This window comes from Rhinolophus hipposideros, assembly GCF_964194185.1.
Source record: "Rhinolophus hipposideros genome assembly, chromosome: 1".
NCBI classification, from domain to species: domain Eukaryota; kingdom Metazoa; phylum Chordata; class Mammalia; order Chiroptera; family Rhinolophidae; genus Rhinolophus; species Rhinolophus hipposideros.
Window position 1 is genome coordinate 4293385 of NC_138047.1, and position 24259 is coordinate 4317643.

The 24259-nt window shown below is 46.4% G+C and overlaps 1 protein-coding gene across 4 annotated transcripts in view; it reads right to left on the reverse strand.

The window, feature by feature from the left end:
- Positions 1 to 294: 294 nt before the first annotated feature.
- The window catches only part of CAMK1D (calcium/calmodulin dependent protein kinase ID), a 425678-nt gene continuing 401713 nt past the window's right edge, over positions 295 to 24259 (reverse strand). For 2 of the 4 annotated variants that reach the window (XM_081055868.1, XM_081055870.1), the window contains 5 exons: positions 17709 to 17821; positions 16232 to 16310; positions 9809 to 9896; positions 8769 to 8886; positions 295 to 6512 (listed from right to left, as the gene is read on the reverse strand). In XM_081055868.1, the coding sequence (XP_080911994.1) occupies positions 6394 to 6512; positions 8769 to 8886; positions 9809 to 9896; positions 16232 to 16310; positions 17709 to 17821 (517 nt within the window). In that variant the 3' untranslated portion in view covers positions 295 to 6393. Of the gene's footprint in view, positions 6513 to 8764; positions 8887 to 9808; positions 9897 to 16231; positions 16311 to 17708; positions 17822 to 24259 lie in introns of all 4 variants that reach the window. The other 2 variants (XM_081055871.1, XM_081055869.1) reach the window with 2 other exon arrangements.

The window sequence follows — 24259 nt, forward strand, 5'->3', positions numbered from 1 at the left end:
GACACCTGTGCAGCAGCAAGGAAAAGGGGGAACTTTCCTGTCTAGCGGGGTGTTCAACCTGGACACCCTCCACAAACCCCCAAACCAAAGCCCCAAACTTGCCCTGCCCCCTCCCTGGCACTTCCTGATCATTAGACTGGAGATATGAAATATTTAGGGAACCTTGTATGTTTCCAGAGGCTCAATTCAAATGCCTTCCTTCAAATCCAAAGTTCAGAGAAAGGAGGAAATAGAGAGCTGCTGAAACACCTATTTCCTGCTCCGTGTTGAGGAAACAAACCACATACATCCAAAGGTGATTAATTGTCTTTATTGAAGGAAAACAAGAAGTCATCAGTCTCGTCATTATGAAAGACATCTGGATACGTGTACATGATTGTCAAGGCAGAGATTCACTTGCTACATAGGCCCATTCACAATTTTGCAGAGCTGCAAACTGATATGGGCTAAACTTCTTGCAGAGTTTATTACATGCATGGAATAAACGCACAGTTCCCCTTCTTTTGGATAAGCATGTTTTTATGGAAAAAAAGAACCAATCACAAGCCTGGTAATAACAGACAGGGGACATTCCTGGGTTTGACATCAGAAGCTTTTGGAAAACATGCTTAGTGTTGGGAGAGCTGCAAGAAGGTTGATGACATTGTGTTTAGGGACTAAAGCCAATTGTGTGAAATTGTTCCAAATTTTGATTCTGGACAGAACGTACCTTTCATGTCTCCCAACCTGAACATGGGACTGACATAAACGCTCTCTGAAACAAGTGGCCCCATCTTTGAAAACAAAGCATCTGAGCCATTTGGACAGTATTTCACACCGTTCTGAAGGCCAAGTGCTCCTGGGAAGAAGAGCACAAATGTCCTCTTCCTTCTCTCTGTCTGTCTGTCCCTCCTTTGCAAGCCTGGCTGTAAAGAGCTGCCCCAGCACCCCGCTCCTTCCCCAAAGTGAAGGCCTGCCCTGAGGGCACCGGAACCTCACTCTGTCCAGATTAAGGTTTTCCTTTGAGAAGTAATTTATCTAGTGTTTGGGGGCATTCGAGTCCCTCGTGACGTCTCATCACTATGACTAAATCCTCAAACACTCCTCTCATTTTCTTTTTTCCTATCCATAAGAAAATAAAATCACCTCTAAGTAAAAGGAATCAGTAAATAAAGGAATCAGTAAATAATAAGAAGTCATAATCATCGTAGAAGAAGTTCCTGGAGACCAAAAGGTTAAAAACAGGTATGGCGAATGCAGAAGCGGCATTGGTACAAAGGGTGAACGCAATAGTTTGTCCCTTTGGTGTAGAAAGATACAGAGAAGCCATTCCACACTTTGCTTTGACCACACAACCAGCCCTGGCAGCCACATGCTGCGGGTTTGGCTGCCGAATGCACAGGCTTTGGGTACTTAGGAGTGCACCCCGCACCCCGCCCTGCCCCCAGAGCCACAGGCTGAGCTGTGCAGGCTGCCGGCTGAGGTGCCTTCCCGCGGGCCAGGCCTTGGCTGGCATGCAGGCTGATTTCACAGTGGGGCTGGGCTCCTGTGCCCACACCCAGGCTGCACAGCTCGGCACACAGGACCTCAATGAAGGATCGGGCTAAAGGGGGCTTGGGCCTCTGTCCTCCTCTCACTGCCCCCAGTCTGCTGTCCACGGTATAGCTGTTCATGCTAACTCATCTGCAGACTAGTTTTCAGGAAATAAGTCACCCTCCTTTCAGCAATCTGTTCGCATGCTTTACCTTTTCTAGATTATCTTAACATCTTCAATTCTGAAAACCAAAAGATTGCAACGCTTGTTTGCAAATGTCAGGTAGACTTGCAGTCTCAACCTAGGACCTGGTGCCCCCAAGAGTGGTGGGTTACATACAGGTAGATACTAGTTTTTGGAGACAGAACAGTGTTTGGTCTGGAATGTGTTTAAGGACAAGGCAAACTTTGCAGGGCGAGTCGACAAGAGGGGGAGGGGGCATCGTTTTAGGGAACATGCGGGAGCTCCGTGCATTGGGATGAGTCCGAGGACCTCCGTCTCCCTTGCCAGAAGTGACTGTGTGCCCCTGGGAAAGAGTGCATCTTATTTCTGTGTATGGAAGCCGGAGGAGTGGCCCTTTGCCGGCGGTTGCCTTCCTTTCTCAGATCCCAAGGAAACCCTGCAGTGCCGCTGTGCCATAGAAATCACACAGTAGGGGCTGTTGCTGGCCTGAGCTCAGAACCAGGGACCCCAGCCCTTCTGTCTTCAAGCCTGGAGCGATGATGGTGCCAGTGTAGCCTCTCCAGTGTGAAGACCAGCAGTGCCAAGACTCTGGGTGGGCCACCGGGCCATGGTGGCCAAAGCCTTAACACACTGAGATATCTCCACTGAGCCGTGGTCTGTTCTTTGTTTGAAATTGCTCACGAGACATCAAGCCCCAGTGGGTTAATTGGATTAAGCTGTCACTCTTTGAGATCGCAGGTCAGCCCCCTTTCAGGAGGGGGTCCCTTGGGCTCCATCCCCTTTGTCCCTGGTGTCCTTGACCTTCGTTCTGCAGGAGAGTCCCCCTCTTCTACCCATAGTCCATCCAGGACATGGTGGACACCAACGTAGACAAGTGAACAGGATGATACTAGTGCTGGGCAGGTAAACTGAGTCTGAGGGTCCTACGAGTAATCCCTTTCATCAGATGGCTCAGGCCCGGCCTCTTCAGCCAAACGTGTCTTCTTTTGACCCAAGATGGAATGCTGAGTACCTTGGACACTATGCTAAGAGCTACCTGGAGAGTGGGACCTTGTCAAAGGTCACAAGCTCCTGCGCCAGGGGGAGCTGCTCCCTGTTCTTGCATGAGGCTTTAGAAGGGACTAAAATAAATCACTGCCATAGTCAAGAACACGAAGCCACGCCTGCTCTTGGGGGGGGGGCATGCTTTCTGCATAGTTCTTTTTGTAAACAACAACAACAAAAAGGGAACATGAAGGGCGACATGTCCTTTCTATTCTCCTGTGGAGCCGGGGGCAGTAAGAGGTGGTGGGAACTGCCCACCGCAATGGTCAGCATCATCCCTGGCACTGCTGTTGGTCCATCTGGGCACTTTCGCTGCGCGAGGGTTTTCCACGGTCATGTGCACTTCACGTTGGCAGGCCCTCCCTTCTCAGCTCCAGGTCCTCTTCCCCACTGCAAGCCGACACTCCAGACCACAGAGTGCCCGCTGAGGGAGGGCAGTGAGCAGTCCAGACTCCAGGGACTGGTGAAGAGCAATAAGCTGCCGCTCTGTTGGGGACCTGCACGTGGGCATGAACTCACTGCTGGTTGAAGGGAAATGCCGGCTTCTACTATGGGCTCACTGATGAGATGAAGCGAAGGGGGACAGGGAAGTGAGGGAGGGACAGACAGGCAGCTGAGGGAAAGACAATTTGAGGACACATTTCAAAACGTAAGAAAATCCACTTGCTCTGAGGAGGTGAGGGGAAGATGGGGGGCGGGAGAGTTGGGGCTGAAAGGAAGCCTGTGATGGGGCTGGGTCCACACACACTGGCTCGGAGAGCAGTGTACACATGAAAGCTCAGCTAGTGCTGATGGAATTTGGCATCGGTGAGAGTGCTAGGACTTTGCTACCCCACTCAACAGGTCTTAACAAAAGGTACATTCTACGTTCTCTTCCAGTGTCGTAGTGATCGTAAGTAATACCAAATCCAGCTGAAAGAGAACCTCTATCCCTAAACAACTCAAGCTCTCTCAAAAGGGCAAAAGTTCTTCCATATGGCCATGTTCTCCTCTTCCTAAAACAATAGGAAATAACCTAAGTCTGGCGGCATCGAGGCAGTATGGACTTGCGCGATGTCAAGTTCAACCTTTGGGCTGTAACCAGTCACCGTCTCCCCCTCCCACTACGTACGTTACTGAGACCTGATGTGTTCCAGGCCAAGCATGCTGAGAGCTGACCCAAACTGCAAAGAGGACACCTGCGGTAGGGCCCATCTTTCAGCTGCACTTTTCAGGTAGAACATACTTTCAAAGTACTTGGATATAACATGCGCGTCACCTAGCCGCTCCAGAAAATCATGTAATCACCAATAATGGACTTTGGCTTCAAATGCTGCTTTCCCAACACAACTGCCTGCATATCGCACACAGTACAAAAAGCTGACGACTACGCAGGCACACACTACAGGTACCCAATTCAGGCTAAGGAGACATCTAATTACTGGTTTTCTTACACTGTAGAAACTGAAATGTTCCGTTACACGTGTTAGTAGGTGACATCCTACTGAATCCCCCGGAGAGATGCCTCTGTTTCCTCAGGTTCCCTTGACGAGACTCGTGCTGTAGTCCTGATTGTGGGCGTGGACGCCTATCCAGCTCAGGGGCTGCTTCTTTTCTAACTGGGTCTGTTGTCATTTTATAGACTTTCCCAGGCTTTCTACAGATTCTGAAGAGTGACAGACTGATTTCACTCTGGATGCTAGTGTGGCCGCCACCAAGCATGATTCCTGACCAGGGGCTGCGTGCCTACGTTGTTTGTGGGAACAGCGGAACCGGCTGCCTGTCTTTCCAGCTATTCTTATGAATGCCGGCACTGCTGTCCTAAAGGAGGCAGAATTAAGCCACTGAATCTCCTAACACTGTGTGTGTGTGTGTGTGTGTGTGTGTGTGTGTGTGTGTGTGTGTTGTGGGCAGCTATCCATAAACGTTTGGCCTGGCCATAGGCAAAGGTGTGGAAGTGAAGGAGAACCCTGACCAATAGGACCTGCCACGTTTGGCCAGCTGCAGGAGAAGGGCATGAGGACAACAGCCGGGAATGTCACTAGACCCTTAGGCGGACCTCAGGGACACACGCCGGCTGGAGCTGATTGTGGGATGCAGACTCCCATGGTCGCTGGGCTGAGGGACGGCTTTTGCAAAGCTGGCGTTAGGAGTCACCTGCTTGCCTCTACCAGACAGCATCCCTGCAGGCTCCTTGAGAAGCGGTTTGCCCTGGGTTTTACCCCCTGACTGCTGTGTCCTGCACACCGACCGACCATGTGGCTGAACAACGTGGCTGTTTCCCTGGGTCACTGACGGTGTTAGCACTGCAAGTCCTACACCCCGGGAAATCCTTCAGTCCTGGGGAAACTGGGACCTTGGGTGACGCCACCACCACAGGTCTAGTTTTCAGATTGCCCTGGTCAGAGGGGCAGCTTCATGTGCTGTCTGGGCCTAGCTGAGGTGGGGTCTGGCCATCACTGCAGTGGCCAGTGTCCTGCTTAATTGGCAGGTCACCTCTCCTCACTATCCCAGATAAACAGACTCTTTACCTAGGCCATTTCCCTTTCCTCCTCCAGGTAACATTCGTACAAGAATAGGGTAAAAATGTGCAGAAACAACTTAAGTGAGTTGGAGGCCATTTTAAGTGTAAGCTTAGAAATGCATTTTTAAGAAGCAGAGAGAGATTAATTTGAAAACTGCATAGCTGAGAGCAACGCTTTCGTGGGCGACCCTTATGAAAAATGAGAGCTGCCTGGAAGGTTCACTTGAAACAAAATGGCATCTTGTTCCTTTTGTGAGGGAAATCCTTAAATATCTGCTGGGTGGGCATCTCCTTCATAGCAAGTCCAGCCTCTGAAGTTCAGCCTTTAGTCTCTGGGGAGCAGGCTTCTTAATTTCTGACCACTGATGGCAAGGGGCCCTGGCGTCTCTGGTTGGTGAGGGGTTTGTCAAAGGAGTTACCGGGAAAGGTTTTCTGCAGGTTCCCTCCCAAAGCGACCCGGAGGGGAGACAGCCCTGCAGAACTGTTGAACTGTCTTTTTAGAGAGCTGCCCCTCCGGACAGAAAGAGAAGGAAGAGAAGTAAAGTGCACTCTTTGCCTTGGAGACAGATTCTCGACCCTCTTATTAGAATTTTAAAAAATACCTTTAAATTCACCTTGGAGAAAAAAAATCGCTTAAAGGTTAACATAAACTCATACTGACAAGCAAAAGATATAGGTCATGTAACAAAGAAGTATAGATTGCAAGGACATATTTCTTAAAAAGAAAAAAATGAAACCCTAATGCACAATATTTACCAATACTTAAATAATCCAGTTGAAACCGTTTTTGTCATTAATTAAAAAAAATACAACATAGATGGTTACCTATACTGAGAAGAGCGGAAATGACAGGAGTTGGGGAGAGGATAAAGAGTCCATTCCTTTAGAGCTTTGCAAGATTCATATATACAGCACCAGATCCTATTAAATCAGCTCCCTTGAGTCAGTACAGTTTGTGAGAAATGAACATTTCAGAATTGCAGTATAAAATATGGCCATAAAAAAACTTCTGTCTTCCAGTCCTGTGCAGAAAGGCGCACCATGCAAGGTGGGATCACTCTGGCATAGTTGGTGGCGCTGGAGGCCCCCAGGGGCCCCCTGCCCAGCCCCACCTGAGGCCCCGCCCCCTGGGCCCCACCTCCAGAGCCAGTCACTTGCTTCCAGAGTGCGCTGTCGTCACAGTGGTGGGCCTCGGTCTCCGCTCCGCTCCCACTCCTGAGACCCCTGATGAAGAGGAAATGAAACTACAAAGCGTGGAGGGTGCCAGACCTGCAGGCAACAGTAAACACAAGGGTTCAAAGCTTCAGAAGGAAATACTTGCTTCCCTTCCCCCTGCAAGGATTTGTTGGCAGCTGGGGTCAAACTTTTATGCACTCGATTCTAAACTTTTACGTACCCATAGTTAAACATTTGCAATGTGTCCAAAATGCTTTCTTCTTAACCCCAATTCATCCTCCCCTTTTCATTATAACTGTTTTGTATTTGAATACGACATGGTTTGGCCATACTAGTATTACAGGTTCCATTTACTGAACACTTTCTATGTACTATGCGTCAGGTTAAGTGTTGAATAAACATTAGCATTATGAGAACTGTTTATTACAACTCCATGAACTAGGGATTTTAAGAATGAAGAAAGAATGTGATATCCCCTTCTGCCCTCTGCTTGGTGTGTGGTCTGTACTCTTGGCTAAGAAGCATTTGTAACACAGAACACATTGAAATGGGGCTGTTTACCTCTTCCTGTGTGAACTCAGCAACACCCCTGGTCTAGAAAAATTCCTCACAGGCTGCACTACAATACTCCATAAGCAGATGTGTTAGCAACAAAAGGTCTGGATGTGGGATCAATCCACTACAGCTTAGCTCCGGTAGTGTATTTCCCCTCTTGAACTTTGTAGGCTCAGACATAGGAGGATCCATAAAATAAATGATTAAGATGGCTTCCTTGTCAGAGCCATTGTACGACTATTCAAAGAAACAATCTATTGTGGGGTTCCCCTTGACCAGAGGGTAGAAAGGATCTCTGCTAAAATATAAATGTGGGTCAACAGTAGTGTGCAATTGGTTCAGGGGACGCTCATGGAGAAGTCTTGGGAAAATTTAAGGGCTGGACAGTCTAGAATGAGATGGGGGTACTATTTGGAGAGCAAGAGAGGAAGGGAACCCTTTTCCAAGGTTAATGGGAAGAAATGTGACGCCCAGAGTGAGGCCAAGCTGAAGAGTACTCGATGGTTAGGGAGATGCAGATTGATGGGAAACATGAAAGCAACTGCTCTGAGGTAGAGAGGAGCCATTGGTACAGCCTGACATGAGAAGAAGATAAATATACAGAGGGGGAAGTGGAAGAGAGAAACAAGGAGAGTAGTTATGCCCTCGATGACACAACATCCCACGCAAAGATGAAGGACAATGAAATACTACTATTACTTTGATTGCAAAGCCAATGCATTTCATGTAAATCAGCTCCAATTATCATCATTGTCATCAAAAATATACATGTGAAAAGTCACTGAGATCAGGCTGTCATGAGTCTCTGCCACCCCCTGCTCAAATTCTAAGAGTGACTCCCAATGACAAGCAAACAGAGGGCAAGGAAATAGATCAGAAAGTATCTGGGCTTTTGTCCAGACAGACATGGCTGTATGGGACTGAAGCCACAGATTTCTCATAATAAATGGAAATAATAACATGTAGGGTTGTGTGACTATTAAATAATTAATTTTTGGAATGTAAATTGGTGCAGCCACTATTTAAAACAGTGTGGAGACTCCTCAAAAAAATTAAGAATGGAGCTACCATATGACCCAGCAATCTGCGTATCTACCCAAAATTTTGAAAATACTTATTCGTAAAGATATATGTACCCCCATCTTCATTACAGCATTATTCAGAATGGCTAAGACATGGAAACAAGCTAAGTGTCCTCCGATAGATGCTTGGGTAAAGAAGATGTGGTGCATGTCCACAGTGGAATGTTACTTGGCCACAAGGAAGGATGAAATACTACCATTGGATACTCTTGAGCGCTTCATGCCAAGTGAAATAAGTCAGATGGAAAGGAGAAGAACCGTATGACTTCACTCATATGTGGGATATAAAACAGAAAGCAACAAAGAAACAAAGAAACTCGTAGACCCAGACAACAGAATGGTGGGTACCAGAGGGGAAGGGGGGTGACAGGAGGATGGGGAAGGTAAAAGGGGTCAAATATATGGTGACAAAAGGAGGCTAAGCTTTAGGTGGTGAGCACACATTAAAGTGTAGAGGTGTCATATTATAAAGACATACACTTCAAACTGATGTAATGTTACTAACCAACGTTACCCCAATAAATGTAATTTAAAAGAAGAAAATAATTTAAAAAATTAAATCATTTGCAAAGTTGTTGGGAATACTAAATGGGATAAATTATTGCAAGTGTCTGACACACAGCAGGTACGCAGCAAACGGCAATGCTCCCCTCTCCACCCCAGATTTATCTTAAATGCCAGTTGAAAAGTTCTGTTTTTGCTACATACGCACAATCTTTTTGGCTGGCCAGACTGAGGTTGCTTGAAACGCTTGCATTTGAACTGTCCAGGCTGCTGCCAAGGTGGAGTTTTCTCATATGCCTCACGACGGCTGTGGCGTTAAATGCTTGCTGAAATTTCAGAAAGGCAAAAAGCAGACAAAATATTCCAGTGAATTAAAAAGATGCAGACTGTCTCCTATTATTTCTTGTTACCCTAAGCACCTCAAACTTCTGAAAATGTTGTCGTGATATTCTAGAAAGGAAATTAATTTTGCCCGTTTCCAAAAGTACACTAATGTGTTTGATCCCTCCCTCCATCAAAATATTTTGAAGATTTAAAAACATTTTTCTTTCAATGTAATAAACATATGGAATAAATGTAAACCAATTCTCTACAACTTGAAAAGTGAGTCTTAGAATACAAGGCATACTATAATAATATTGTACCTTAAAACAATGTTTTAAAATAGTTTTTATATTCCTATTATTGGTGCTTTTGTTCCAAATAATAGCATTTCCTTTGAATAAAAGAGGTCAGTGTTGTTCATTTTGTTTCTGTATGGTCTCTCACTATTGGTTCTTAATTACCCACACTGATTAGCACTTAGGGTTTAGGTAATCAGTGGCTGAATACAAAAATGTTGGTTTAAGTCCATCACATTTTTATCAGAAAATATCGATGAGTTCAACTCAGATTTCCTGGGTGTTTTTTCTTTCATGTCACTTTAATACAAGTCGACTATTCAAAGTTGCAGCAAAGTGGAGAAAGACCACAAGGATTACGTTTGTAAGACCCAGCAAATGAGGCACAGCTGGCACTATTGCTATTTTTGACTCCCAGAGGGGAAACATTACAGCACAGATTTTGTCCCTCTCACGCCATGCTACTCCCGTCAAGCCTTCATCGTTATCTGTTAAAATCAGCAAAATGACTGGGGGGAGGCTCATCAAGCGTGGGTGATGTGACGTTTAGGAACCACAAATGCTCTGCCTGCAGGACACGTTCACAGGAGCGTCACACTCACGGGGATCTGACGGACATGACACTTACTCTCCATTTGCTCTTGGCGAAATTCTTCCTGATCTGGGCGCTGACAGACTCGTGGATGTTTTTGTTGAGGGCAGTGTCACCTGCAATCCTGAAACAGAGGCAAAGATGCTTCTTCAAAAGGGTTTTAAGGGGCTCCGGCACTGACACTGCTTTCCCTGGGAAGCCGCCACCTGGCCCTGCCCCGAGGCTCCCTGGGAGCCTAGCTCTGCCCTCTGTTCCAGGCTGCTGATGGCTCTGGTCTGAACGCACAGTCGGCTACCACCGCACTCCAAGTTCGGCCCACTTCTACAGTCTGCACCCTGGAAGGTGAGGGGCTGCTCAGCATGTCCGTGGTTGACCTCTCTGCCTGGCTCTCACTTTGTCCTTTTTGGACCTCCATGGCCGCAACTTAAGAATCCCCAATGATAATGCAAGCTGAGCTCAGTTTCCATCCTTCTCCCTCCCCTTCCCTCCCTCCTGCCAGCTTTCTGCCTGCAGGGCTTTGCCGCCACCATCTCCTGTCCAGTCTGTTCCCTGTCCAGTCTGACCACCAGATCCCTACTCAGGGATGCCTTCCCAGCTTCCTCCCCCTACTCCCCCACAGCCCCTCCCTGCCTTCTCTGGGCCCTCTTTCCCATAGACCCGCTCACATCCCTGGGCCCACAGCTCCCTTCTGGTTCCATCCCAGCTGAAATAAGCTCTGCAACTTTCTGCTCGTCCACAGCCACACTGGCCGCCCCTCCCCTTTTCTGGGCTCACCAAGAGGGTCCCCAGGCTTAGCTCAGCCCTGGTTGGCACATCTTCTACTCCTGAATTTGGTGAGTTCTCACACATGCCAGGAGCACATCTACTCTACATTCAGTTGGGTCCTTCATCTTATTGGGCATTACTTCTTACTTGTTCCTTAGCCTTCTATTAGAGAAGGTAGGTTTCTCTTTACTTCCTATCCTTAAATTACCCCCTCATCCTGTGACTTCCTCCCTCAGCACCTCTCTCTCTCTCTCTTTCTCTCTCTCTCTCTCTCTCTCTCTCTCCTTACAACCTCCAGCCGTAATAATCACCTGGAGGTCGCTCAGAGCCATTTTTCTCCTGCACGTCCCTTCTCACCTCATACTATCCTCCCTCTGCATTCAACCCCTGGCCTTCCTCCCACTTTCAGAGGAAGCTGTGTTTTGCCCTCACTCTTCTGGGCTTGGATCCTTCCATCCTCCCTTTCTTTTATACCAAACTACAAAACTGGAGGTTGATATCTGATGCCTAAAAAATAATTTCTTGTATCTTGGAAAAGTTAAGGGGCAGAAGATACCGGGTACACTGACCACGGTTTCTGGCTGGGAGGTGACTGGAAAGTGAGGAAACCTGTCGTCTCTCAGAACCAGAAGGCCCTGGACACAAAACAGCCTGGATGCCAGACTATTATCTCCAAATGTTTTGGGAAATGAAAGCAAGAAGTCGAGGGCTTATTCAGACAAGAAATCATCCTTGAATAAAAAAACATATTCCTGACCACCCAGCCTTTCACTTTAGAACTGGAAACATGGTTGATGGACTGGCCATGAAGTCCGGGCCAGGCTGGGCCAGTTTGGGATACAGTCTGATATTCCTGCTAAAAGCAGCAGCCCCCCCCCCCACCGCGCCCTTCCACATAGAGTCCTCTCTGTAGCCAGCAGGACTGAACACACTTAGCCAAGAGGGTGCTCAGAAAATAACCGAGGTGAACCAGGCTTCCATTTCCAACAACTGTGCAGCTCCCCCTTTCCCCAGACACACACAGTGAAGAGAAATCGAATATCTGGGCAGGCAACCGGCCCAGAACCAGAGGAACAAGGAGGTAGGGGCTGTAGACATCTTTATTAGGCTTTTTCTCCTGGACAGCTCATGTGAGTGTGTTTCCCTTTGCACTATTTACAAAAGCTATATCCTCAGAAAAGGAGGCCGCTCCAACTCACCGCTCCAGCTCTTACTTGGAAACAGCACACGGAAGTGGTAGGAAGTACGGGATTCCTGGGGCTGAGCTTGCCTGCCGGGCAGAACCGCACTCCAAACCAAACAGACCTGCGAGCGGGCAGGGAGGCCCCCTTCTCTGTGGGTGAGCATGGGCTGGCATGGAAGGGAAACGCACGCTTCCAATTATTTCAGGAATGTTCCGCGCTTACTTTCCACAGCCCCAGGCTGTGCTGCAGCTGGGAAAGAAGCTAGCAGGGCAGCCTCCGGCTGCCCTGGCGGGCAGTCTTCCTGGGGGTACAGCCACCCTGGGCCCTGACAGCAGAAGGTCTTTCCCCAATGGACTCTGTGAAGCAAACCATTGCTGCTATTCACCAGGAGCCAGGAAGGTTACAGTGACAATGTGTGACACTCATGATGCGTGTACTGCTAGCTTCAGCATTACTCATCGACAAAACTGGAGGCATGGAATCTTAGACCTGGAAGGGGCCTCCGTGGTCACCTCAGTTGTCCTAGGAATTGAACAATGCCTCTGACCCAGAACTTCCTTATATATCCGAAACACACACTCCCGTACAGCTATGGGCACCCACATTTCACTCAGGTCTCCCACTCTCCCTGCTTTCCAGTTTTGCCGTGCATTCCAACACTGCAGATGGCGTTTATGTAAACCACACTTTGTCCTCCTCCACACACAGAGCACCAAACTCCTCTCTCCTGGCCTTTGGGTGTTGTTGTGTTTTGTACGCAGGCTGCTCTGCCCCCATGGCTCTGATTTCGCACTTTTCTAGCCACTGGCTCCGGACAGGCGTGGTGATGCCTGTATGGCCCCAGACTCTGGGGCTGGGTCCGAATTCCTAATTCTAGCTCAGCTGGCTGAAGCCAGAAGGAGAAGCCCCTGTGCACACTGAGAAGAGACCTGCTGGTGCCACTCTGGCCCGGCCAACAAACCAGATCCCAGAGGTGGGCACACTGCTGAAATGGGGTACCGTGTCACCTGGGGTGCAGACGCCCAGGATTGTCACTCTGGTTTGCTTGTCACTGAGACTGGAGATTGAGGCTCTGAACAACCTGAACCAGATACATGAACTCTGCCAAGGTATATCCCTGAGCCAGGACTGGGTCTCACATGCCGCCTGCCATTCCCTCATCTTAGGCTGCTCGCCAGCTGCCTATCGGTTCCTTACACGCACCACTGAGAGAAAGGCAAAGCCTCAGGCGAGGGGCTCAGGAAACATCTGTTGAGATGGGCTGACTGCCCTCCATAAGGAGAGCCATCTGGGACTCGCAGAGGCCTCTCCTAGCCCTGGGTGGCCCTGATGAAATGGAAGAGCAAGTGAAGAATAAGAGACAGTGCCCTCTGGAGACAGGTGATGCCCTTGAAAGCTGAGACCGCAGCTTCCAGAAGGGTGAGGTTGATAAAACCATGCAACACTGGGAAAGTCACTCCACACTGCAGCTCTCAGCTGAAGCCGTGCTCCCCTTGGCCCAGGCAATTTTACATGTAAGAAATAAGTATCGTACATGCAGGCAAGCAGGGTATTGCAATGATGACTGAGTTGAATGCATTCTTTGTGTTTTTTTTTACATCATTTACCAGTGTTTGACTGGGACTTCTGAAATGAATATTAAAAATTATAAGCACTTAGAAAAATAGCTCTGAAGTAAGAAGGTATTTATGTGTGCAGCTCACATGCTAACACATCTTAATGTGACCAGGCTGAGGCTGCGAGGTTTTCATCTGCAGCTCGACCCCTCCCTGAGCTCCAGACTCATTCAGCAAAGCGCCCTCCACAGGTATCCATCTACATGACCCCGGCACCTTCCTCATTCTCTTTCACACAGCCCGCTTGCTCTCCCAGTCCCTTAAACTGGAAAGTTGGGAATAACCTCAGGCCCCTGCGTTTGTCTCACCCCACCCACCGGTTCTCCTGTAGCTTGCTCATCCCTGGAGCCTCTCTCATTGCCTTCTCGATCCATGCCCATCTCTGCAGTGCTGGGCAGGTGACCCCTCTCTGGTCCAGCCTTCTCTCCACCTGCCACCTGCACCTCCCTGTCACCCACCCCCTCCACGCCCCGTCTGCACTGCTCATCCTCTGTCCTGCAACCAGGTTGAGCTTTCCGAAGTGCACATCTGATGATCCCACTGCAAACCTGTCCGGGGCTTCCACTGCGCAGAGGGAAAAGTATGAATTCCTTAGTACAATAATAAAATAATGGCCACTCATACAGACTGGAGATTTATTAGGTACTAGGTATCTCCTTCTGTTTTTGTATATATTATGTTATTTAATCGCTAGAAGAGTCCGATGGGGTACGCACCGCTATTATTTATGATCTCAGTTCCACAGGGGAGGGCCAAAGAGTTAAGGAGCTTGTCCACACGGTGTAAGTGGTGAAGTCAGGACTTGAACTTCAGCGGACTCCTCCAGGACTCGTGCCAGAATCCCACCAGCTCCGCCTGCCTTTCCAGTCTCATCTCTGGCCTCGCTCCTTTGTCCCCCCTTCTCCAGGAATACCAGGTGCTGTGGTACTCAGGGTGGATGTGCGGTGTACGTCCCCATGCACGGCCAGGTCCCTGGCCGGGCCTGAAATCCACCCCCATCCTGGATGACCTGGTGGGAACCGCCTCGTAGTGCGGGGCTCAGCATCGCCATGAAGTCCTACTTGATTCTGCTGACCCCATCCTGTCCCCTCTGCCAGGCCCCCCAATAAAAATGACCTCTCCCTTCTTCGGTTTTTCAAAACTGGCTGGTGAAGGAGAGACTGGGTTTTAACTGGCCTTTTTCCTGCTTTCCATGGAGTGAGGCTGGATCAGTGACCAAGTACAAGGGAGCAAATCACTTCCCTTCTTTTAAGGTCACGTTCCTCCTGTCTAAGATGATCCCCGAAGTCTCATGCACGGAAGATAAACAAGTCCTGGGGATGTAATGTACAACAGAGTGATGATAGTTGACACACTGTATGGCATATGCGACAGGTTCTCATCACGAGCAAGGAGAAAACAATGTTTAGTAACTATACAAGGTGATGGATACTAACTCCACTTATTGTGGTTAGCATTTCGCAATATATACGTATGCCAATCATTCTGCTGTACACCTTAAACTTACAAAGTGTCATGTGTCAATTATATCTCAATGAAACTGAGAGAAAAAAAAGTCTATATAGCTTTAAAGTCCTATTGTTTATAAAGAAACTTTACTATCTCTTTGGTCACATATTTTGACCTATTGTCCAAAGTGACTTATTAAAGATGATTAAGATGATGTATAACCCAAACTGCCTCCTTATGAAGAAAATTCTTTACTCCCCTCTCCAGCCTATTCTTTCCTTCCCTTTTACGTCTCTTATCTGCAAAGTACTGAAGAGCATGCATTTTCCAACCCAATAGTGCTGACAGGAAACAGTTCTGGCTTTGCCATTAGCTACTTATATCATCTTGGCTAAGTTACTTTATCTTGTTTTTAAATCCATTTCCTTCTCCCTGACATGGCGATAAAGCCTACCTTACAGGGTTATTATAAAGAAAAAAAATGAGATGATATTTTAATGGAATTAAAACACAGTCTATAGAACATAATAGGCGCTCAATAAATGACAGCTGTTATTATAAATTAAAAGACTGTGAAACTGGGTCATGACACTACTGTAAGCAGGTCCCCTTTGGGAGGTTAACCAGTATGTGAGACTCTGGAGGAAATGCTAGAGGAGATGGTGGAATAAACAAGGGGACAGTTTTCTAGAGTGCTTCCTAGGGGGAATTTCTCCTGAACTCAAGGTTCTGTCCATTTATTTTCATCGTATTGCCTATTTTGCTTCCCCTGACTTTATTTCAAAATGTATGCTCATGGTGCTTTATTAATAATAGCTTAATGAAGCAGCTACAACAGGCCAGACATTATGCTAAACCCTTTACATCATTCTCTCGATGATTTCTTATGCCAACCCTTTAAACCAGGTATCACCACTCTCATTTTAAAGATGAGAAAATTGGGGCAGAAAAATTAATGTATAAACCCAAAGTCACAGCTAGATAGTGAAGCTCGGCTCAAACCTGTAAGTGGCTCAAAAGCATGGTGGCCTTAAGGGCACAGCTGAAAACGTCGTATACAGAATGCCACAAACTATCAATTAGTCCCACTTCAGCTGAAGAAACACTAACTTGAAAAGTATCTTCAAAGGAAAAAAAAAATCTCTCTAACTTCAATTCATTTCACTACTGAGTGATAAACTCAAGGAATAAAACTCCCAGCTTCATGCTTCGATGGACAATTACCTTCAATAAAAGTGATCCTAAAAACGTTTCACGCAGTGAAAAAGCTATAGCTTTCTTTCGCACACTTATCATAAGTGCCTGCGTCCTGAGGGAACAAGAGATTGCAAGTGTTGGCTTGGGGAGAGGACTAAGGCCACTGGCTTTCAGAGCCAGCGGCCATTAGCAGGAGTCAGGCCTGGGAAGACGTCAGGTACATCTCTCCAGTGGGAGATCTTCCTTACCATGGGTGCCGAGCGGCCTGCTCACATGTGTATCTTTTATTTGGATCTTTCTCCATCAGATTCCGAATGAAATCTTTTGCTGTTGAAAAAGAAAGCACAAGGGAAGGAATGAGTGTGTGGCTCTAGGGGTGATGACATGACACCACTGGGTCTCTGGCAGCGTCATGGGGCATGGAAAGTACGAGACCAGCCCTCCGTGTACCCGACAGTAGTTTGGACACAGGTACCAGTATTTGGGGGAAAAGGAAGCCAAGGTTTGGGACTCTGAGTCAATGAAGAGGCAGCCACCAGGCCTGAGACCCCGCCTTCCCAGCTCTAAGTTTTTTCCCTCCAGCAGCTCGTGACACCTTTGGTTCAGAGATAAAATATCTTTGTCATCATAAGCCTTTCATTCAGCTCCCTGCTGTTGTAGGGAGCTGTTTTGTTGATGTCCTCTCCATCTGTTAGATGTCACGGATTCAACAAAATCCCCAGAGCACTTGGACCAGGGAACAAATGGGACGCGACCTTATGGGAAGTGGAGAGTGCGGGAGGTCCAGGGCGAGTCTGGACCAGGGACCAGGTCACAGAATCAGAAGATGACAGCCAGGGACCAGGCCGGAAATCTGCAGCCTCATAGGCTTGGGTTTGAAAGTAAAATACTCCCTGTGAGTCTCCTTCCTGCAAGCCTTGGAGAACTGTACTCAGGTTTTGAAAGATTGGGGAAGAAAGCAGGATGTTTCCAGTTAGGAGGAAATAATACAATAATGAAATACAATATTTGGATAGCTCATCACTGAGTACTGAGCTCTGTTCCATTTATTATTTCCTTTGATCCTTGTACCACCCTCCATGGTAGAGAGTATTACTATTAGGTTGGTGCAAAAGTAACTGCAGTTTAAAAGGTTAAAAATAATTGCAAAAACCACAATTACTTTTGCACCAACCTAATGCTATCCTCATCATATTGGTGAGGAAACAATCTTGAGAAATTTCATTAGTTTCCATGGGGCTTACTTTTGATCTTTATCCCTGAGAAATAAAATGGTGAACTTTCCTGGGAATGTGTCAGTGTGGCACAGTAGCTAGGACATGGTTCAAATTCAGCTCTGCCACTTACTCGCTGTGTGACTTCGGTCAAGTTCATTCACCTTCCTGTCACTGGGGATAATAGTTAACACCATCTGACAGGTGGTCCTGAAGATGGAGCGAGTTGGCACGTGCACACAGCTTACAGCGCTCGGCACAGTAAGTGTTAGCTAACAATTGCTTCGGCCCCAGAGCACCAGATCAGGGCAAGGCTAGGAGTGGCGTGCCTTCGTTCACCCTGTCCCACGGCCTGTGAGGACCAGTGTCCCAGCCTGTCTTCTGCTTGGCAAGAATGTAGCTCCTGAAGCTTCCATGGGAGGCTCGGGCTCATCCCAAGGCCCCGGGGCCTGTCAGGGTCTGTGGTCTGGGCGTAAACTCCCAGGGCCGCCCCACGGAGCAGGGCACCTACCAGAATCGGAGATGTCATCCCAGTAGGGCGAGTCAAACTCATATTCGGCCTTGAGGATCTGTTCAAAGAGCTTGGAATCATTTTCATCATAAAAAGGAGGGTAGCCACAGAGCCTGGAAGATAAGAGGGAGTAAGGAGCTGAGACGCTGTGTCTCAGGGTGGCGGCCAGAAACCTTGCCTGAAAGGAAGAGCCATTTTCACTGGAGCTGAGAAAACCTGCACGGTGTGTGCTGCAAACACAGTCTCAGCCAAGAAATCACACGTTCTGTGGGCACAGGTGGCACCGAAGTAAATTTGTGATTTAATAAATACCAAAGAAGGTAAACTCAGGTGATAATCGAAGGTAAATACATACACAAGTCCACCTTAACTCTTTGCATATTATTCAACAGAGTCCCGTACACCCTAAAAACCTACCAGAGAGCACTCTGAGTATGAATATCATTTATTGATGTTATTGTCTGTAATATTGTCTCTAACAGATGATGGGTTGGTAGAAAAAAATATGCGTTTAATATACATTTTAGGGCCCTCCAAGTTCATTTTGTTTAACAAATCATCATAGGAAGAAAAGGAAATGTTACAAGCTTGAGGACCAAGTTGTCACAAGTCACCCTACCCTGCCCAGACTGGCTATTGGGAAGCTGACATCTTGCCCACTAATAGGCAGTAAGTATAAGCAGAAGCGGGCACACGTGGAATACGATCCCTGTTTTCCACTGAACCCTTTCGAAGTTGATTTTTAAATGGGGATGTTGGGATGTTGATGCCGGTATCACGTAGTTCTGGTGATACCAACAGTCATCTGACAAACATAATAGGACTACACATTTTTATTAAACATCCCAGATAAAATTAGTTCCACAAAATCATGGGTCCTCACTCCAGTTCCGCTATCGCCTCCATTGTGGCCTTCATCATTAGTAGGTCATTGGCGCCATCTCTGGATCCAAATTTTCTTATCTGAACACAAAGAGGACAGACTGGAAAATTCCAAATATTCTTCCTGGCTTTACAACGCTGTAGTTCTACGACTCCCTTCCCAATCTGCTTGGCTGGCCTGTGCTTGAGGCCCTCGTGGGGCAGGGACAGGTCCAGGATGGGGCTGTACAGCTGGGAAGGGGTAGGATTGAGTGATGGACAGTACAGAAGTCCAAGTGCACAGCTGGATGGCACAGAACTCATCCGACACAACCTAGAGGGTGTCGGCCACCATGGGATTCTGCCCTCACAGGAGCCCTGAGTCTGCCCACATAGCCAAACTTTGTTCAAAACACAGCTACAGCCTAGAGACCAGCTTATTGAGAACAAATTCACAGGAATCAACAGGTTCTAGGCTTGCGAGGGATGAGGCTTTTCAGCAAATTAAAAATTTAATAAAGGTTTGAAATGGCCTGGGTACAGTCGTTGTTCAGCAGCTCCTGCCACAATGTGCAGCATTGCCAGCCAGGCTGCACAGGGGACTGGCTGACGCCATTTTTAAAGGCTGTGAGACCTTCTGTGGTCTGATAAGATTCTAAATCATCTATCCCCACAAGGCTGACTTAGGGGCCAACTGCCTGGAAAATTCCCTTTTTAAAGATTTGCTGCTTTTGGCAAAATGAGTAAGAGCCAGTGCTTCTGAAACCACCAAACACATATTTCACCGGTGGCCTGGGAAAGCCTAGAGCCACAAGATGGATATGTAAATGTGTCCCCTAATGAGGATTTGGGCTAAAAGAAATGTGCATATTAGGAAAAGCAGACTGAGCAAAATGTGAGTTTTGTATTAGAAAATAACTAAATTTTATATATGTGAAGTTTTTGTTTATTAACAGCAGAGAGTGTTTTACTTCACAGTTTGGCTTTCTTTTCAAGGAAAAACAATCTTTAAGAAAATTCCAAGAACCATTTATTCTTTGTGTGCCAATTTTCTTAATGTATATCCCAATTGCTTCTGGTTTTAGCTCTTTTCTTGGGGGTGGGTAATGGAATATTCCATTTATGTGGCTGTGCTCAGGATGGAAGTAAAGGAAATAGATCTAGCTTGGAGACTAAATAAATTCAAAGAAAGGAAGAGGATTTTAACATATGGATTGTAAAAGAAGAGAAGGGCAGATAGAAGCTGTAAAACCTTCCTTCGCAGAGCTCCCTGGCAGGCTATTTCATTAAGAAGTTTGTGTGTCAGGCCCAAATAGGAGAAATAAAGGTTTTGGGTTGTTTATCTCCATACACAGACCGCTGACATCTGTGGTCCTGGGCCTGCCTTTTTGCATATGTAATCTGTGTGATTATTGTACATAATTTAACCATTTAAATAATCTACAAATTATCTCACCATGGGTACCATGGCAATAAAGCCATTCGCAATTGTTCTAGGCCTGAAGTTCATGGTTCAGAAGAACCCTAACCTTGCCAATGCAATGACCGATGGTCACACGCAGTCTAGGCAGCACACCTTCATGGGCCTGTTCCATCACGTCCACCCGGGCCTCCGGACAGGCATCCAGGGAGAGCATTCACTTTGGCCACGTAGTTTGCCATCTTACCTACCTAGGGCACACTTATGCAAATGTACTATTAGGTTCTAGTTTAGCCTTGACTGAGCACTTACTTGGGGTCAAGACTCCATGAAACCTTTACTGTATTACCTCACTTAACATCCCCCCCCCAGGAGGTGGTGTCCCTGACACCTCCCTTTGCCCTTTAGAGTAGCTGTCCACTCTGCTTGTCCCTGGAAGGCTGACCTGTGTGAACAGCTGCATGAGGATTGAACTCTGACATCAGATAGTGGGTCAGCCAGTGGGGACCCCAGTGGAGACGGTGAGGAAGGAGGAGTTGGGATGGGTATGTGTTGCCCTGGTCCTTCTCATCTAGCACCCAGGGTGCCTGTGCTTTGCCCCTTCCCCCGACTCCGATGTACCCTTAAAAATTAGCTGGGGTGTTATAAGGAAGACCTGTCTCCTTTCTGCTGGGTGTCCTGCTCTGTGATCTCATGTCAGTGGTCAGAGCTCCAAGGTGACACTTTCTACATTGCATGCTGCCCTGACCTGTCTCTGAGTTCCTTAAAACAGCACCACCTCTTATATCTTACTCTTGTCTTTGCATTCTCAGTGTCCAGCCTAGGGTCTGCCCACAGAAGATGCTCAATAAATGCTTGGGTAAGTGAACAAATTCTGCAAGAAGAGGCTTCATTGTTGGTTGTTGAGCACCCTGGCTGGGTTCTGAAACAGATAAAAATCTAGGGTGCAGGAGAGCCCACTGCTGCCCCAGCCCAGGGAACCCTCAAGATCCCACCTACCCTGACTCATCCCTCCTGCGCACTAGCCAATGGGAGCTGGTAGAAAAGCAATGCTCCACGGACGGCACTGACAGACTTTCCAGAAGAACCCAGTGTGCAAGGCCTGGTGTTGATAGCAACCTGGCCTGTCTTTGTAAAGAGAAGCAACGCCACTTTGTAAAATGCCACGCCAGGGCATGGACACGTCCCATAAAAGAGAAGGTTTTCCATGAAGGAGAAAGCTTTTAACATAAATGAATGTGAAATTCGACAATGGGCACCATCGCTGACCTGGAAGTGCACAGTATTTCTTAGAAACTAAAATGAGACAATAGCCTGAGAGCCGAGTTGTTTACCACAGTAATTATGCTACAGGAAGTCATGTGCTTCTTGTTTGCTTGCCCTTGGCCATGGGTTTTCATCCCTGTGAAAATGGAAGTCTGCTGAAAGGATTTCCAAATAATGATCCCATGCTCTTTCCCATTTTACGTACTTTTATTTCCATAAATCACCTCAACCTTCTATGTTCTTGCCTATTTCTTAGACCTCTGAATTATAGAATTAAGATTCTATTTTTCCTTATAGCTTTTGGTACCAGAGACAGACACAGAAAGGACAAGAGGGAACTGACATCAGAATGGTGGTAGGAAATGAGATATCATCTCACACTTGTTAGAATGGCTATTATAAAAAGAAACACAAAATAAAATATAAGTGTTGGTGAGGACGTGGAGAAAAGGGAACCCTTGTACACTGTTGGTGGGAATGCAAAATGGTGCAACCACTGCTGAAAACACTATGGTGGTTCCTCAAAAAATTAAAACTGGAAGTACTATATGAACCCACAAGTCCTATTCTGGGTATATATACAAAGGGAATAAAATCAGTACCTCAAAGAGATATATGTGCTCCAATGTTCATTGCAGCATTATATATAATAGTCAAGACATGGAAGCAACCTCAGTGTCTACTGATGGATGAATGGATAAAGAAATTGTGATATATATTATATAATGCAATATTACTCATCCTTAAAAAAGAAAAAGGTCTTGCCATTGCAACAATACGACATTAGGCTAAGTGAAATCAGCCAGACACAGAAAGAAAAAAACTGCATGATCTCACTTATATGTGGAATCTAAAAATGTTTAATACATAGAAGCAGAGAGTAGAATGGTGGTTACTAGGGGTCGGGAGGCAGAGGGAATAGGGAGCAGTTGGTCAAAGGGTACTAAGTTGAAGTTACGTAGGATGAATAAATGTGGAGATGTAATGGACAGCATGAGGACTAAAGTTACTAATATTGTATTACATCTTGGAAGTTTGCTAAGAAAGTAGATTTCAGATGCTCTCATCATACAAAAAAATAGTAACAATATAAGAAGATATATTAATTGGCTCAGCTGTAATAATATACATATATATACACACCAAATTATCATGTTGTATATACAATTTTTATTAAAGAAAAAAGTGGTGGTAGAGAAAATGCCAGCCATGTTCAACATCAGTACGTGACTTTTAAGAAATGTTTTATTGTGGTAAGAAAACTTAACATGAGATTTAGAAGTTTTTAAATGTATTGCTTGCTGGCACGCTGGCGTACAGCAGACCTCTAGAAGTCATTCATCTTGCATAACTAACACTTTATGCCATTGATTAGTATCTCCCCATTTCCCCTCCACCTAGCCCCTGGCAAACACCATTCCACTCTTTAATTCTATAAATTTGACTATTTTAGATAACCTCATATAAGTGGAATCAGTTTTTTTATAACTGACTTGTTTCACTTAGTATCATGCCCTCAAGATTCATCCATGTCACTGCAAATGGCAGGATTCCCATTTTTTCTTTTTTTTAATTGGGGACTATTGGAGAACAGTGTGTTTCTCCAGGGCCCATAATCTCCAAGTCATGTTGTTGTCCTTCAATGTAGTTGTGGAGGGCGCAGCTCAGCTCCAAGTCCAGTTGCCATTTCCAACCTTTAGTGGCAGGGGGCACAGCCCACCATCCCATGCAGGAATTGAACCGGCCACCTTGTTGTCGAGAGCTCACTCTAACCAACGGAGCCACCAGGGATTCCCTTCTTTTTAAAAGCTGAATAATATTGCATTGTAAATATACACCACATTTTCTTTATCCATTCATCTGTCGATAGACATTTAGGTTGTTTCCATATTTTGGCTATTATGAATAATGGACATAGGAGTGCTAATATCTCTTTAGATCCTGATTTCAATTCTTTTGGAAAAATACTCTGAAATGGGATTGCTGGATCATATGCTAGGCCTATTTTTAATTTTTTGAGGAACCACCATACTGTTTTCCATAATGGCTGCACCGTTTTGCATTTCAGCAACCTTGTGCAAGAATTCCAATTTCTCTACATCCTGACCCACGCTGTCTTTTTCTAAAATTTCTCGAAAGATGACATTCACATGGCCAACAGGTACATGAAAAAATGTTCAGTATCACTAAACATCAGGGAAATGCAAATCAAAACTACAAGAAGGTATCACCTCACACTTGTCAGGAGGGCCATCATCAGGTAGTGACTTATAAAAAGTATTTCCACATGGATCTCATAATACCTCATGGTCATCATTTTTAAACAGACAACACACACATATTTACTTATGGATATGTGTGTCTTATGGATACCTTAGGTATAGCATTCATTTATTCATCAAATACTTCTAGTTTGTACACACTATATATCAGGTACTGAGTTTGATACTGGAGATACGGTGATAAGTAAGAATGAGTTCCTGCCTTCAGCAGCTCAGTCCCATGACAGAGGAAGACACAAACAGGTAATCAAAGCACAGGTAGGAACAATGATGGAGGTACACAGAGGCTGTCAGGACTAGGAAGAGCATGGACACTGAACCCAAACAGTTTGTGGGGGGAGGGGTGGAAGCAGCAGACGTCTACGCTATGTCTCGGAGGATGAGCAGGAGTTTTACAGAAGACGGGGGCCACAGGTGGGCATGGCTAGCTGGGAATAAAGGCACGGAGGCATAAAGATCACAGTTTATGCAAGGACCTAAGAGCAATTTGCTGCTGCTTCAATATAAAATATAAGTCAGCAGATAGTGAGAGACGAGGCTGGTGAAATGGGCAGTGCTAAGACCAGAGAGGCTGTGTTCCCCTACCAAAGTAGACAGTCTATCCTCGGGTAACAGGAAGCCCCAAAAGGTGTAGACGGAGGAGGTCATGAGCAAACAGCTCTGCTGCTGTGGGGAGGGTGGGTTGGAGGCAGGAAGACAAGTTAGCAGCTATAGCAGATAAA